A 16868-nucleotide genomic window follows, 5' to 3' on the forward strand; every position below is an offset into this window, starting at 1 on the left:
AGTGTGTATTTTAAAGGAAAAGCGCTGGGAAAAAGGTACTGGTTGCTCCACAAATGCCTAATAACAGTATTTAGTCTTGTCGGAAACACAACTACGCAGAAATAAAGCAAAATTCCCCTCAGTGTTCGTTCCCTCCCGCTCCGCATGGGACTCTGCAGCGCGAGTGCTCTGCAGCCGCCTGTGATCACAGCCCTGCGCCCTCCCGCTGAATGAATTAAACAAATCATTAATGGCCATCGCTGCCAGGAGCTCGGTGTGACTCGGTGCTGCTCGCTGTGACTCGGGGCTGCTCCCCGTGCTGTCCCCCATGTCATCCTCTCACCCGGCCCCAAGGCCGCCCCTCACACCTGCGCGGGGCCGGGTCGGGGCGGGCCGGGGCGGCGGGAGGAGAAATCCCCACTCCGTTCGTATTTCCGCCCCGAGMAGACCATGACTCATCCTTCTCTTGTGCCATAAATAGGGGCCGAGCGAGCGGGGCCGGTAGAGCGAGCTGCCGAGCCAGCCCTGCGAACGCGATCCCGCCATGGTTCCGCTGCCCCTGGCCCTGCTGGCCGCGCTGCTGGCCGCCGGCCACGCCGGTGAGTCCGCCCCGCGCTCCGATAACGCGCTCCTGCCTTTGCTCTCTTGGTGCTTCTCCTTCTCTCGCCGCTCCTCGCTGTGCGCGGCTGCCGGGCCCCAGCGCTGCCTGTGAGGGGTGATCTCCCCTTGCTGAGGGGGTTTATTGCCGTCGGCAGACACGAGTTGGATTCCTGCGCTTTGCAAAGCCCCCGCCTGCTAGCGCGGGGGTTGCCGCGGATGGATGGTGGCTGGGATGCCTGCCTGATAAAAGCTTAAGGTTCCAGGGTATTCTCACTCGCTGTATAAAGTGCTGGGAAAGTGGGAGTGTGTYGCAGAGGCGCTAACCGGAGCTCTGGTTCCCCCGCAGCCAACCCCTGCTGCTCGAACCCCTGCCAGAACAGAGGMGTCTGCATGACCGCGGGGCCCGATCGCTACGAGTGCGACTGCACCAGGACGGGCTACTACGGCCAGAACTGCACCACGCGTGAGTATCCAAACCCTCTTCCGTTCATGGCAATGAAACGCACAATCCCGTTCCAGCATTGCAGGTTGTCCTCCCTTCGATAATTAATGATAACCTTCCCATTGTTGCTCGCAGCGGAATTCTTCACGTGGCTGAGGCTAGCGCTGAAACCATCGCCGAACACTGTCCACTACATCCTCACCCACTTCCAAGGAGCCTGGAATATCGTCAACAACATTCCCTTCTTGCGGGATGCTATTATGAGATAYGTGCTAACGTGTAAGTGGGAATTGTTTCTTCCAGTCCTCTTAAAACCTGCTCCAGAATATTGCACGGCATTGGTCTGTGTATAAGCCAAGCAGCCTAAATTGCACTAAGGTYGAAACACCAAAATTTATGACTCCTGCGTGATGCAGACTTGTGTGAAACATGCTGAAGTGCAGCTTGATCCTTCTCTCTGCAAGAATCCAGAATTTTGCTGACACAAGCTTAGCACCCAATTGTTCGTGTTAATAGTGAGATCCAGCTGATAAGTCAGGATCCAGTCCTGTTATTCAGTAACTGTAGTCATATTTAACGTCATTAACTGGTATATGTGGAATTTACATCTGCTGCCAAATATATGGAAAAGGTCTGGCTTCATRATTTGCTTTTTGAGACTGAAATGTGCAGTTAAAAATAACCAAATACTTATTTGTCTTCCAGCGAGATCACATTTGATYGATAGCCCACCGACTTACAATAGTGACTACAGTTACAAGAGCTGGGAAGCTTATTCCAATCTTTCCTACTATACGAGGAGTCTTCCACCAGTAGGACTTGACTGCCCAACACCAATGGGTGTTAAAGGTGAGGAATAAACCAGATATGTAATGTTGGCTTGGTCTTTTCTAAGAGGAAAAAATAATTAGAAGTTCTGAGACCTGCTTGTCTGTAGCTTTTTTTCAGTGTAGTTGACTTTAAGAGTAGCCRTGTTTTGGATATATTGTGTACAGATCAAAAAGATAATTATTCTGGTTCTTCTTACTGAGTTACATGTTTAAAAAAGTGAATTTAGAAATTTCTAATTGAGAAAGTGAGCACAGAAAACTAGTAATCCCTCTTGTTTGTGTGCTGGTTTCAATCAATATTCCACTGAAAATCTTAAGTCTTTTTGTTACAAATAAACTTAAGCATTGCATAAGTATTTGTCTTGAGTATCTCACWGTCTGTTTGTCCCACAGGTAAGAAGGAGCTCCCAGATTCAAAGCTGATCGTGGAGAAGTTTCTGCTGAGGAGAAAGTTCATTCCTGACCCGCAAGGCACCAACGTGATGTTCACGTTCTTCGCCCAGCACTTCACCCACCAGTTCTTCAAGACGGACCACAAGAGGGGCCCTGCTTTCACCAGAGCGCTCGGCCACGGGGTATGGTCACAGCTGGGGATAGGCTCGTGCTGCTTGTGWGCTGCCAAGTGGCTGGAATGGCCAGAATGGCATCCTGCAGGTTGCCAGGGGACACAAACATCTGTGCACACACCGTGCCACAATCCCATGGGATCACCCCTTCTGCAGCTGCTCCTCGGGCCAAATTCCAGCGCTCAGCAGCGTCTCTTCCTGGGCCAGAACCACATGCTCTGCGCAAGTGGTTCTCTTTGAAATACCTGCCCAGTGAACTCTTATTATTCCCAAAAATCTGCTTTTACCTATTTAGCAAGCATCCAAAACTTCTCTGGACTCTRTCAGTTCCAAAGAGYTGAATCCAGCCCTAAAGTGTCTCTYGTACTGCTAATAGACTTAGTTTAAAAAGAGATTCAAATGTGGGCTTGGGTTTGGGATCTTTACCTACAAAATAGACTCTTTGGACACCGAGCTCTTCACTATAAGTGTAGCATATATGTCCAAACCAAAGCTATAAATTGTGTGTGTATATACGGGAAGCTGTCTGCATAATACAAAGTTGCTGACACTTTAAAYAGAGTCCTTTTAAATTGCCCACATAACAACCTCCTCTTACGCAGAGATGTCTCCAGTTGCCAGGAAATAATTTGGCTTCATCTTAAATATCGGTGYGTGATACTTATAAGGTAGCAGTAATATAATGGAAAGGTAAACATCTAGGGGGTGAACTCCTATTGGCATCCATAGAAGTGRGACCTATCCTAAAATAGCAAAAAATGCACGTTGACTTCATGTCCCAAATGCTTTTATTTTATAGGTTGATTTGAACCACATTTATGGAGAAACTCTGGAGAGACAGCTTAAATTGAGGCTYCGAAAGGATGGAAAGCTAAAATACCAGGTATGTCTTAGCTCAGAATTCTTCCCTTCTTACTGGACCGCAAAGATTTCCTAAATGGGTGCGATCCCAARTGTGAGAGCTGAGAGAGTTGGCAGAGCTAAGCCAAAGTTCGGTGTCTCAGAGGTGCTGTTGTTTGTCCCTTGTATAGATGATCGACGGAGAGATGTACCCACCGACGGTGCGGGACACGCAGGCTGAGATGCTGTACCCGCCCCACGTCCCCGAGCACCTGCAGTTCTCCGTGGGCCAGGAGGTGTTTGGCCTCGTGCCAGGGCTCATGATGTACGCCACGATCTGGCTGCGCGAGCACAACCGTGTCTGCGACGTGCTCMGGCGTGAGCACCCCGACTGGGACGACGAGCAGCTCTTCCAGACCACCCGCCTCATCCTCATAGGTGAGGCTTGCTGCTCCTGCCTGCTGCTCCAGCTCGAGCCTGCATGGCTGGAGCGAGGGCAAAGCCATCCCATAAATCGGGGTGAAGGTGGCTCCTTCGTGGCCTGTAGCTGGGGGTGCATTGAGGTGCAGCTTCCCTCTGCTCTGCTACAGACAGAACCGTAGAAAACTCGGGGACGCTCAGTTCCCTTATCTGAGGGAAGCAGGACTGAAAGCAGTGAAAAGGCAGGAAGCTCAGGTTCCTTTCTCAGACAAAGYCTCAGCTCCCAGATCGAGTTTTGTKGGTTTTTTCCCCTAGGGTTGGGTCAGTTCAGGTATGCTCCAAAAGAAAGGCTGTGATTAAGTCTAAAGTTCAGGAGGTTATGTAAAATGTAACTCTGCATAGTTCTCCTGTCTAGTTGTATGCCCAGTGGCATTTTGTCTTATGTAAATGGTGATGTGCTCTAAGCTGGAAAAAACCTTGCCCTAACTGAAACCAAGACAATTGTACTAGGCAGCTCAGAAGCTGAGATTTGCTTTCAGACATCAACTTTCTTCATTACTCCCTCCCTCTATCCTAGAGGTATTGTGTGACCGAACTCAGTGTAAATATTAATGTGTGCTGTCCTGTGGAGGGAATTGTGTCTTGGCAGTGGGAACGGCAGAACAGGCTGTAGAAAACACCTCACTACCCACAGCCCAGAACTCTTKAGATCCTAAGCACTGTTCCACCACTTAGTCACATAAAACATGTGAATTGCTTTCTGGAAGCAGTTACAGAAGGCTGAAGCGTCTGTTTTCCTGAGTGCTGTAGTATATTTTAGAACAGTTCAGAAATGGTGTTTTTCCCTGACACTGRGGAAGAGCAGTGCCAACATTCTGTCTTTGTCCAACAGGAGAGACGATCAAGATCGTCATTGAGGACTACGTGCAGCACCTGAGCGGGTACCACTTCAARCTGAAGTTCGACCCTGAGCTGCTGTTCAACCAGAGGTTCCAGTACCAGAACCGCATTGCGGCCGAGTTCAACACACTGTACCACTGGCACCCGCTGCTGCCCGACACCTTCCACATCCACGACCAGGAGTACACCTTCCAGCAGTTCCTCTACAACAACTCCATCATGCTGGAGCACGGCCTCTCCCATATGGTCAAATCYTTCTCCAAGCAAAGTGCTGGCAGGGTAGGTCCTTCCTCAAGCTGAGGGCGAGCTAACAGGCATGAGCTGGGGGTGGGATGAGGGAATGGGATAAAGCTTTATATTAAACACTAATCACTGGAAAGGCACACCTTCCTCGTGACTGTTATCAGGAGATCTTACAGCTTTTCCTCTTTCATGAACAGGTTGCTGGTGGGAAGAACGTTCCTGCTGCGGTGCAGAAAGTGGCAAAAGCTTCCATTGACCARAGCAGGCAGATGAGGTACCAGTCCTTGAACGAGTACAGGAAACGCTTCATGCTGAAACCGTTCCGGTCCTTCGAAGAACTGACAGGTAACAGTTYTCATCCTTCCCAGCAAATGAGAGACGTTGCCTTGAAATGCCCACAGAGTCCTGCTAGACGTGAGCAGGGCACTCTGAAGAAATTGGGATTTTTCCACTTACGTTTTTTATTCCTTGCAGGAGAGAAAGAGATGGCTGCGGAGCTGGAGGAGCTGTACGGGGACATCGATGCCATGGAGCTGTACCCAGGCCTGCTGGTGGAGAAGCCCCGGCCCGGGGCCATCTTTGGCGAGACCATGGTGGAGATGGGGGCACCCTTCTCCCTGAAGGGTCTGATGGGCAACGCCATCTGCTCGCCCGAGTACTGGAAGCCCAGCACCTTCGGGGGCCAGGTGGGCTTCRACATCGTCAACACGGCCTCCCTGCAGAAGCTCATCTGCAACAATGTCAAGGGCTGTCCCTTCACCGCTTTCCACATCCTGCCTCCCGAGCCCACCGAGGCCACCATTAACGTTAGTACCTCAAAAACTGCCATGGAAGATATCAACCCCACGCTTCTGCTGAAAGAGCGCTCTGCCGAGCTGTAGAGATCCAGCTAGTTGTCTATTTATTTATTTAACTGTCTTATTTATTCTATTTATGGCTTAGTATTTAAAAAAACAACTTGAGTATCTTCATTGTGGGGGTTGCCTTAAGTTCCTTACTGAGGTAAGGCTTCCATTTACAAAAGGGATTTTCTGTGTTCGAGCTCGACAGTGGTGAATCCCTTGTTTAAAATCTTCTGTAACAGAACGATGTATTCCAAAGTGGAGAAAGGATCCAACTTTGTTTTAATACTGTTTTAATACTTGATGAAGGGGGGGTGGTGGTGATTCTGTCTGGCAGTTTTCATGGGTCAAGYAACACTACAGAAGCAACTTCTTTTCTCAGCAACTTGAAAGCAGCTATTGACCTACAAGAAAAATCTGACTTAATGAAAACTGCCAGAAGAGATTACAGATTCCATATGAGCACTCAAAAACTAACCAAAAAATACTTGAGACTCACTTTTTTATATAAGGTCAGAAAATGCATTACRTTTGTTGTTGGTACTACCTCTCCCTCATTGCAGATAGGGCACTTTGTATCATAACTTAATGTCTCTTGTGAACAAATCCACTCCTGGATGGAGATGGAARTCAATGTTTTTTACAACTTTTTAAAAAGCGTAATTATTTAAAGAAAGTAGTACTTTTCTTGAATTTCTACTTTTTTTTGAAGCAGGTGTGGCAGATGTGTTAGTTGTGTAAGGGAGTGAGAATGGGATCCTGAGCTTAGCATTAACTGAGTTTCAGGCTGCTTGCGTTTGGATAGGGATGTTTTTATTGTGYAACTTTGGGGAAGTCTTAAACTTAGCCCAAGGCACTGGGATTCTTCTCATAGCTGTAGTTCTCTGGTCTACTTGRTAATGTAATTTTAATGTCTGTTGCTCTGAGGACGGGAGGATGTTGTAGCTGGAGCTGGGGTGTGGCTGTGGCTTCGTGCTCCCAGGGCAGAGGGGCTGTAAAACTGAGCAACTCTGTAAATACACAGAGAGCTGAGCACAGAAGGGGTTCAGCACTGCCTCCAGGCACAGGAGGCAGCTCTGCCTGTGTGTGCAAGCTGTACATGCTATTTGTGCTTCTATTTATTGGGGTTGGGGTGGGGGGGGGAGGAGGGGTGATATTTTACTTATAATTTATAAACAGAGGCATTTTAAATAAGTGGCTTGAGCTTCTTTAAAACTGGTTAGCACAGAATCTCCTTGACATATTTGTCGTGATCCAGCATTAAAATATCTAGTCTCATCTGGGCACAGGATCTTGTACCAGCACTTCAGACTTTGCATGTAAGGGTATCTTTTTTTAATTTCTAGAGAGGAAGTGTAGAAGATGATCTTCCCATAAAAACAGCTGGGGAACTATAGGGAAAAAGAAAATGTCACTTCAGACTGGAGTAGAGCAGCAACCTGGTGTTTTGTGCCCCTGCCCAAAATTCCTTGACTACTTGTGGAAAAGGACTTGAGTTTTCTGTTTCATCTGACTCTGTSTAGCACTTGTAGAGGCTCGTGCATTGTACCAGCTGTGGCAGTAGTGTAGTTTGTCTGTGGCTGCTGTTCCATGGATTTGTTTAGGGCCAGCCATGCCTCATGCTGGGCAGGTCTGTGAGGAGCAGAACAAGCTATGTGGCAGCCACCARTACCAGTGACTGCTCTGGGCTGGTCCTTGGTACGGATGCTGTGGGAGAAAGAAGGGCATTTGTTTTCCTCCTTCTGTTTGAAGCATGAAGAAGGGAAAGCCTTGTCTCCCTTTGTGTCTAGAGGGGGTCAGTGCTAACGAGCAAACACTGCTGGGACACCGGCTCCTCATGCATCATCAGATCCATCAGATCCAGCTCTGGACACCCTCCAGAGCATCCTTGTGCCATTCACCCAGGAGCAGGGTTTGGCTGAGAGGCAAGGGGAGGCGAGTCTAGGCACAACGAGTTATTTTGGGGTGGGTACAGAGGAACTCCTCGGACCATCTCGCCTGAGTTACAGGCTGCTGCAGCAAGGAATCCTGTGCACTCTGTGTTTTGTACTCCACAGCCACTGAATGTGGGGGTCTGAGATTATTTATTTAAAATTCTGTGAATTGTTTTTCACTTTATTTTTGTAGGACAACAATGTTGTTAAAATGCAGTTGTTTAAATAAATAAATCGAAAACATTACCTTTCTGGWCTACTTTGGTTTTGTTTTCCTTCAGCAGTACTTAATAGGGAACAGTTCTTTCATTGATCTGCCACTCAAGATTACATGAAGAACTACAGGGCATTACCATCAGCACTGAATTCTCTGTTGTGTTAAACCCAAGATGTCTGGAGTTTAAATTATCCAASTGGAGTAATTTTTTTCCCTTTTGGCTGCAAGTGAGAAGGGATTTCACTGTTCCATCCCTGGAGAAGGCAACTCCTCTTACCTGCAGCAGAGATGCCAGCACTGCCCCAGCAGCTTCAAAGGGAAAGTGCAATGTTGGAGTTGCACAACACTGCCCTAGTGTGACTAACTTCCCTTCCTCACTTCCCTTTTCCCAGCCTAGAACAGTCCAGAGCTGTTCCCCTTCATGTCTGGAATTCTCCATAAGGGGAATCTGCTTTGAATATGAGTGATCACTGGGCCAGAGCAGGGCTGTGCTTCCTAAAGCCTGGAGCAGGAGCTTGGACAATGTTCAGGCCACCCAGCCTCTTTACCTCTGGTGAAAAACAAGGGGAAGCTGGGAAGGAGACMTCCCATGGGATCATTGTACTGCCTGTCAGTCACCACCTGTGCCAGCCTCTGTCCCCTCAGTGCCCTCCAACCATCCCACTGCTGCCTGTCCCCAGTGCTCCCCCATCCCAACATCGGTGCCCCATCCTCTCTCAGCCTCTGCCTGGGGACCAGCCCCAGAGCCACAGTCCTTCACCGACAGTCACCTTTCTTCCAGCCACCCAAACTCTTCTTGGGTCCAAGCTCATCCCAGTGTCCCAAGGGTCAATATTCCCAACAGCTCTGCAACCCTGAGAGTGTCACCCTTCTGCCCGTGGAGTGCAGCTCCTTCTGTACTCAGGCACCCAAACACCTCCAGCAATCCTCAGCACTCATCCACATCAGTGACTATCTCCAGCCACAAACTCAGCATCCTGAGGACCCTTCCCAGAGCATCCCTTCTGTGTCGCTCCTGCCACGCTCCAGGCTGTGGGTGAGCGGGGGTGAGTGCCCACCATGTGTGGGGCTTTTTCCTGTGGCACCCAGCCAGTYCATTGTCCCACACGTGAATTGCCAGCTCCCTGTTCTGGTGGGGAGCCGAGCAAGGGAGGAGTGAAGACAAGGAGGTATCGATGGGGCAGCTGCAGGGTCACCCATGGAGAAGGTGTTTTGGGTGGCTGCTGCCCTCACCAGGGAAGGGCCAGCCCGGATGGATTCCGGCACAATGGCTTGATCGAGGAGGAGCTCCTCCTTCCCTCTGAGCAGGGGCATGTCCTGATGACACAAGAGACAAGAATGTTCCCCAGAGGAAACTTGCCCTGCCAAATTGTTGCTCCCTAGCCTGGGCTGAGGGAACTGTTTCACACGAGGCAATGCGATGAAGGAGGGGGCTCAGCAGGAATTCCACCCAGGCACAGAGCTCCCATGGCAGCTGCTTTCCCAGATTCCAGGAGATGTTCCTGTCACAGAACATCACCCAAGAAAATACTCCTTCAATCCAGAAAAGTCACCAGTCAGCTTGACTGGAGAGAGGGAATGGGTCCATCAGTCCTTCCCTGCCTGTCCACAGCCGGTGATATAGGTGAACAGCTTTGGAAAAGCTCTCTGCAAATCTGAGTTGCTTCCTTTGGAAGACCAGGAAGGGAAAAACCCAAATGTAGGAATGTGTATGTAGGACAGAAAGGGGCAGGCTGTAGCTCTGTGCTCTAAATATGGAAAAGGAGATGAACTGAGACATCCTGCCCTCTTTGATAAAAGGCATGAAGACAGCCACATGAGGCTGAAATGCAGCAATATCCCAAAGAAATATAGGGAAAACACTCTCCTTGGGAATGCTCTTCCTTTAATCTGGGATTTTCAGTTTGCGTATTGAGGAGCAACAGCATTGGATTCAATCTGTAATTCTTTCCTCTGACCCTCTTGTTTTCTCCTATTAGCATAAAACCTGTGACCTCTGTGCTTACTTACATAGTAAATCCAGATATTTTCATGGGTATTAGCAAGAGGCTGATCACAACCGAAATCAAATCCAACCAAATTTTCCATTCTGTAGTTTTCTTGTCTGAAAATTGTGAGAATCCCAGCATTCACTTCCAGCCAGAGCTTGAGGAAACAGAGCCAGAGGTGGACTGGGCAAGCTGGGAGAAGGAGTCTGTTAAAGCTGGTGAGATGTCCCCAGTTTGCCACTGGGACAGGRCAGGGTACASAGCACACCATGTTTGACTYRTGCYKGTTCYTTTTCATCCAGCAGGTATTCCCCAKCTGAGAYAAARCAAAGCAGGGGAACCCTGAATCTGCAGGAAGAAGGAAAATAAAGTTCAAAGCATCTGCTTTCAAACCAGCCCACTGCATACCCCACGAGGAGCTCTGGATCAGTACCCTGTCCTGGAGTGTCCAAGGSYRGACTGGACAGGGCTTGGASCCCCCTGGACACCTGGAAGTAGAAGGAGGGTAGAGATCATCCTCAAGGTCCCCTCCAAACCCATCCACTCTGGGTTTCTGTGATTCTATTTAGCCCACAGCAGGGCACACCTACAAAAAGTTGAAAACACTTTGCCTCTTCTAACAAACTGCAGCCTTAATTTATTTTTTTAATGTTAAATCAGAAGGGCAATTTAACATTAAAAAAAAAGGTGTCACACAACCAGGAGCATCCTGCTGCAAGTGCCTCAGATCTTTACTCTATAGGATCATAGATTAATTATGAAAAGACCCCCAAAATCAAAGCAGTATCTCACGGTTCTCTCTCAGGACAAGCCCCCAGGTGCCTCTGAGGCGATGTGGGAGCTGCATTCCTGCTGTGTGTTGTATTTTCTGGCAGTAACCAGGTGTATCCCAGCTCCCTCCATGGTGGARGTAGGTGTGTGCGAGCATCCCTGTCCCAACCTGCCCTGCTGACAGGGAGCTCCTGCACCCATTCCTTTGCCCCAAAAGCACCACATTTGCGGCCAACTTTCCTCAGAGAGCACCTGGAACCTCTGAAACACACACCCACCCCTCCCAAAATGGCCAAAGAGTGACAGCAGTGCCCGGGATACCATGGGGGTGGGAAGACCAGTTTCCCAAATCTGTCCAAAGATCTGCCCAAAATAATTATTCCACAGGCATTCCTCGAGGGAACACCGTACTAGCCACATGGGCTCCAGCTGACAGGGATATCCCCAAATTTATGCTGGSAGGTCCTCAGAGGTGGGAGGTAAAAACTCCTCGGGGTACAAACCCAGAAAAAAGGAGCTTTAAATCTGATTTTATGCACTGAAACTCTTCAGTGAGCCACGGCAGAGCAACAAAACGTGGCTGTTCTGCAGCACCCTGAGCCCTGACCCAACCTGGTGCCCTCTCAGCTGTGGCTGTCCAGCCTGTTGCCTAGACAAGGTTAATTAATCCTGCCTAACAAATAATGGCAGAGTTGCTAAGTAGCACTGGTAGGTGCTCATTAGAGCAAATCCTGGCTGAGCTGGCTCGGGGTGGAACAGCAGCTCTTACACAAGGTGGGGATGTCCCTTGGTGTGGTGATGCCATCACATCCAGGGCTACTGCGTCCAGAGAGGCAGGGGAGGGAGAGACCTCTCCAGCTGAATCAGGGCTCGGATTTTTATAGCACAGGGAATTTCTGTGGAAGCAGGATAAAAGAAAACATTTTTACACCAGAAATGGACTGAATTTTAAGAATGTCCAGTGAATTGGTGGGATTTCAGGCAAATTCGGGATGTGTTTCTGGCAATGGAACAACAAACCATCTTTTCACTGCTTGCCAGGTCAAGCATTTGTCATCACAACTGACCCAGCCTGGATGGAGAAAAAAAAGATTTCCCAACTTGAGCATGAAGTGGAAGATCCTTTTACAGGTTAAGGAAAGGATTTAACATCATTCCAAAGGGAAGCTGACATTATTATACCTGTAGGAAACCTCGGATGTAGGAAGCCTTTACTCTATGCCAGGAATGGTTTTCCTTCCATGATAAATTGAATCTCCAGCTCATTARGTGGAGGTGGATAAAACACTGAACTGAAGCTTCCATGTGTTTGCCCTTGGTCTGAAGAAAGAAAAAGGATTCTTGCCTCATTTGGAGGGAAATCTGAGGGGCACATGGACACYCTCCATGAAGTTGAAGTGTCCCATAACTGCAGAACAAATCTCAGAACACTCAAGGAGAGATGAGACCTTGGAGAGTGCTTCTGGTTCAGCAGAGCCCAGGGGTTTGGTTTCTGCTTTCCTGGGCACTCCTGGGAGAATCTCTGGAGATTTTCTGTCTGTGAAGTCCACACCTCCCCCAGAGTGCAGGCAAGGGTTCTGGATCACTTGGTGCCAAATGTGTAAGACTTTTCAATCAATAGAAACAGAAGAATTAATTGCAGAAAAATAGAAGAAAATAAATAGAAGAAATTCTTCTTTAAATTCTTCTTTAAATTCTTCTTTAAATAGGAGAAAAATTAGGGCAGGCAGTGGTTCCCCACAAGCCAAGATCAGTGGTGTTTCACAGACAAATTTTTGAAAGCAGCAGCAAAACCAAAACCAGTTCTCATGTGAACAGAGAATTTAAATCCCCAGGGTTCCTGATTTTTTTGGGAAGCTGATTTCCCCTTTGAAGACACTTCCCSATTTGGCCTTTGTTACAGTTATTTCCCATGACTCCCTTTGAACTTTCTTTGCCAATAAGTGAACATTTACCACCATTTTTCTCAATATTTGTGTATTCAGCAGCCAGGTCTCCAGTGCCTACAGCTGAAGCTGGAGGTGGCACTGCTGAAGCTGCACATGATTTTTCATGACATTTTTGGGCTGCTGCAAACATCATTTGCAGCTACAAACTCCCCACTCTGCATCTTGCAATGGTAAGTCCTTTGTTGAGGACTGAAAATGTGCAGGTTGGATGCAAACCAGCACCCCTGGGCTGCTCGGTGTTCTGAAACAATCTGAAAAACTCTTCTCCTGCTGCATGTGGGGTTCAGAACCAAGCTCTGAAAAGCTCAGGAGCTTGTCTGCATCTCCTGATGCTGCAAAAATGGACAGGGAAGCCCCCTGGGAAAGGTTCCTGTGAGATTTCTGTCTCTTCTGATTTCAGCCAGATGCTGCAGGGCCAAACTCTTGAATAGAATTTTAATTATTTTAAATTTTTTTTTGTCTTCTTCACTTGGGGACCAGGAACTTGACTGAGGAACTATTGGTTAAAACAATTTCATAATAGTTTGTTTGAGAAAAAAATACATTGAAAGAAGGATGTGCTGCTCCCCATCRCATTAAACCTGTTTGCTCATTCTCAGGAACTACAAAATTTACTGGGGGAACTGAAGTCATGTAAATCATCCTGAGTGACTAATAAAATTTTTATTTATTTGCCTCTAGCTCMATTTTCACAGGAAGACCCTACCTTTAAGAAAGAAGCAACATTACTCATGACTCAGCCYCTGGATGGGAAGGCAGCATGGGAGGTGATGAATAAGATAATTTATTATTAAATGGCCATAAATGCACACACTTTGACAGAGCAATCCATCACTGCCTGACTTGTGCAAAGCCAGCCCCACCTTCCAGTCCACAGCCATTCTCRTCCAGTTCTTACTCCACTGGTGATGTTTAATTAAAAACAAATTAAATATTGCATGCTTCAAGTCCCCTAAAAAGACCCCTCCTCATTTCCCCTGCCTGCTTTTCATACCCCTGATGGGGCACAGACTCCAAGGTGATGAGAGGTAAAGTGCATTTACTTGACAAATAAGTTCATAAAAGTCGATTTTTTGGCAAATTTTTCTTTTTATTTTTGTCAAGTTGTTTTGCACTGATCTAAAATCTATCTAAAAGCCTGGAAATGTGAAAATTTGGACTTGGAGCCCATCTTTTTTTTCCCCCCCTCCAGACAACACTGGTATGTTTTATCCTCAGATGTATTTTTTGAGGGGGAATATGATGACCATTTCCAGAGGAAAGGAAGACTTGCTTTGTGTTTACTGCTTTTTAGGTGAGATTTGGTGTGCCTCCAAATCAAACCTTAAAAGTTGTAATAAACATCTTCCAAGTTTTGACCCTCATAATTTAAAATTCTGATAGTCTGCAGACTATGGTAAGGTCTCTTTTAGGCTTCTTGTTTAGTATTTAAAGAAGAATATCTGCTTTATTTTTAAGCAAGAATATTTAGTATTAAAAAAACATCGTAAGGAAAAGAACATTTTTTATTTAGAATAGAATATAAGAGAAATATTGCAATGMATTAAATTTTGAAGGAAATACAGACCTATTGAGATGAAGAACTGCATATCAGGCAAGAACAGCTTCAACTGTACTTCACAATGGGATCAGAAGTCAGAACAGGTGAAATGAAACCAATTTAAAAAAAATATATATATATAAATGTTAACCAGAGAATACAATGAGAAAAATCCATGTGAAGGCAGTGCTAAGGTTCCCCTGGCTGAGTGTAGCATTGAGAAAAGCAATGTGCTATTTTACTCTTGAATTCAATTTTTTTWAAATGTTTTACAATATCTCCTCACAATGACCCTGCATGGCAATGTGGGATTTTACTCTCAAATTCAATTTTTTTTTTTAATGTTTACAATCTCCTCACAATGACTCTGCATGGCTGGCCAAATTCCTAACCTTCCATCCTGAAGCACAAAGTCCCAGGATCATGGAATGGTTTGGATTTTTGTGTCCCACCCCCCAGCACTCTTTGTGGAATGGCTGGAGTTGCTCTGTTCAGACGCCAAGGGCCACAGCCAGCRCTGAGGAAACTCCTCTGCACTCAAGCTGGGCCCCAGACCTTTCCAGATCTCCAACAAAAGCATCTTTAAGGGGAAGTTTATTTTGTTTAATGAGATTACGCATCTCGGGTGGGCTCAGGATGAGTAAGGAGCAGCTGCATCCACCCTGGGCTGGAATCCCCTTCTCCCCCACCCTGCCACAGCCAACGGGAGTTTGTTTCCACCTCCTTTRTGTCCTGGGAAGCCAGGAAACATCTCAGCTTGAGCCCATGAAGGTTTTTGGACAGATCTGTCTTTTGTTGGGGTGTRATACTTTGGAGATGAGCCAAGCTCAGCAGAAACATCCTTGAAAAGGGTTTCTCAGGTCCGGCAAGGAATGTGTCGGTCAAAGCCTTCCCCTCTCCTCCCTCTGCCGGAGAGAGCAGAGCTTTGACCTCTCACTGAGGCCCTTGGGCTGGGGCTTGGGTTCAGCTTTTGTGATGCCTCAATCCTCCAGTTAAATTCATTAACTCCCAACAAAAAAAGAGACACAGGGTCACTCCTTCCCCGTCAGCTCCTTCCTCTCATTTAAAAAACCCGCAGCTTTAAGTTTATATTTCTCTTCCACCATGAAATTGTAGGATGACAGATCTTCTCCTGCCTGCCACTAGTCCTGGAACAGTTATTTGGCCCAGCTGGCAGAGAGACCATCACCTGGACTGTCTATTCCCAGGGCCACAATGCTCTAAAAGGAAACAAAAATATGCTTGCACCACCTGGATCATATTTATTCAATTATCACAGAAAAAAAAAAAAGTGTCTAACATGGTATTTATGAGATGTTTGGGGTTTGAAAGCCCAGGGAAACATATTTAATTAAAGGGAGGAGGGGCAGTGCAGCTGCTGAGGAGCTCTGAATTCAAGGATTTGGGATTTCACTGCTGCTCCAAGGKTCAGGACAAAGGATGCACCTCCTGGGTGAGGGCAGAGGAGCTCCCTGCTCCCTTCTGCTATTTCCACATGTCCCCTCACTCCCCTCTCTTCYGGCAGAGCTCACTGCAGGCACTACAGCCTGGAGGAGTTTCCTGAAAAGGCTGTTCAGAGCAGGCACACGTTTGAATTGCCAGCATTCCCTGCTCAGCACAGTGCCTTTGGAAGAGCTCCATGAGCTCCCTTGGTTGAACTCAAGACCCTCACCGCAGTGTGGGGATGAACCTCAGAAATGCATCCTCAGGGGTGGGGATGGACCCCAGAAATGCATCCTCAGGGGTGGGGATGTTGTAGGAGAAGGATGTGGGAAAGGGAATGCATTGAGAGCTTGTCCATCACTGTCTGCAAATGGATACATTTGGGTGGACATTGCTGCATGGAAAAGCAGTTTGGATGAAGGAATTAAGGCTGGTGCCAACTTTGGCCRTGGACAGTTGGGCAGGCCTTGCAAGGACCCGGGCTAGCATCTTCCCTTCATTAAACTTGTCATTGTTCACCAAACTCGCTTGTGCACAGACTTCTTCAGAATTGAAATTCTGATACACCCACACCCCTGTGCCCTGTGCATTGATGGATAACTCCTGGGAGGTAACTCCAGCCCAAAGTGGAAACTGTCCCACAGCTGCAGGAGGAACATCTCAGCAGCYTTTCCTTAATGGTCCCAAACACCAGCCCTGTGTCCTCAGTGCTCCCACCTCTCCCATGCATGCAGTGCTCCATTAACAAATAATAATTAATAATTATCAATTAATAGTTAATAATGAATAATTATCACTATTTACATTCTCATGGTGCCCAGAGGCCTCCACAACTCTTGTGATCCACAAACAGAAAGCAGCAGCACAGACCCTCAGGGGTAGGGTTACTTTTCCAGAAGGACACAGCTCAGCAGAGAAAAAACATATCCAAAGTGTGGTGGGTTTCCCTGTGTAGGACAAAACAATGTCACCAGGAGATGAAGATGGAGCACAGGAGGAGGAGGAATGGGAGTGATGAAGAGAAAGGGTGGGAGGAAGAGGAAAAAGGAGACACTGAGAGCGAAGGAAGGAGGGCAGTGGAGGAGGGGGAAGACGCTGGGAAGGGATAAACAGCAGGGGCAGGTGAGGATGGGCAAACAGGATCTGAGCAGGAGCAGCCAGCAGTGGACATCACACGGTATCCAGACCCCCAGCTGGAAGAGGTCACCAGGGATGGGGGCAGGAAGGGCTGGCAGATATGGAATGGACATGGCATGGATATGGCATGGACATTCAGCTGTCCCCACAGAGCTCCAGATGTCCCCAAAGAGCTCCAGCTGCCCCCACGGAACTCCAGCTATCCCCAGAGAGCTCCAGCTGTCCCT

General features: G+C 47.6%; 1 protein-coding gene across 1 annotated transcript; it reads left to right on the forward strand.

The window, feature by feature from the left end:
• The first annotated feature begins 474 nt into the window (after positions 1–474).
• PTGS2 (prostaglandin-endoperoxide synthase 2) lies at positions 475–7842 on the forward strand. The gene is made up of 10 exons (XM_057385272.1): positions 475–578; positions 926–1042; positions 1157–1300; positions 1727–1870; positions 2245–2426; positions 3217–3300; positions 3449–3695; positions 4570–4856; positions 5018–5165; positions 5295–7842. Exons 1-10 carry the CDS (start codon positions 524–526, stop codon positions 5699–5701), a joined length of 1815 nt encoding a protein of 604 aa, XP_057241255.1. The 5' UTR covers positions 475–523; the 3' UTR covers positions 5702–7842.
• The last annotated feature ends 9026 nt before the right edge of the window (positions 7843–16868 follow it).

The sequence above is a fragment of the Malurus melanocephalus genome, unplaced genomic scaffold (assembly GCF_030028575.1).
Source record: "Malurus melanocephalus ecotype Western Australia unplaced genomic scaffold, MMel_1.1 scaffold_805, whole genome shotgun sequence".
In the NCBI taxonomy this organism is placed as follows: Eukaryota; Metazoa; Chordata; class Aves; order Passeriformes; family Maluridae; genus Malurus; species Malurus melanocephalus.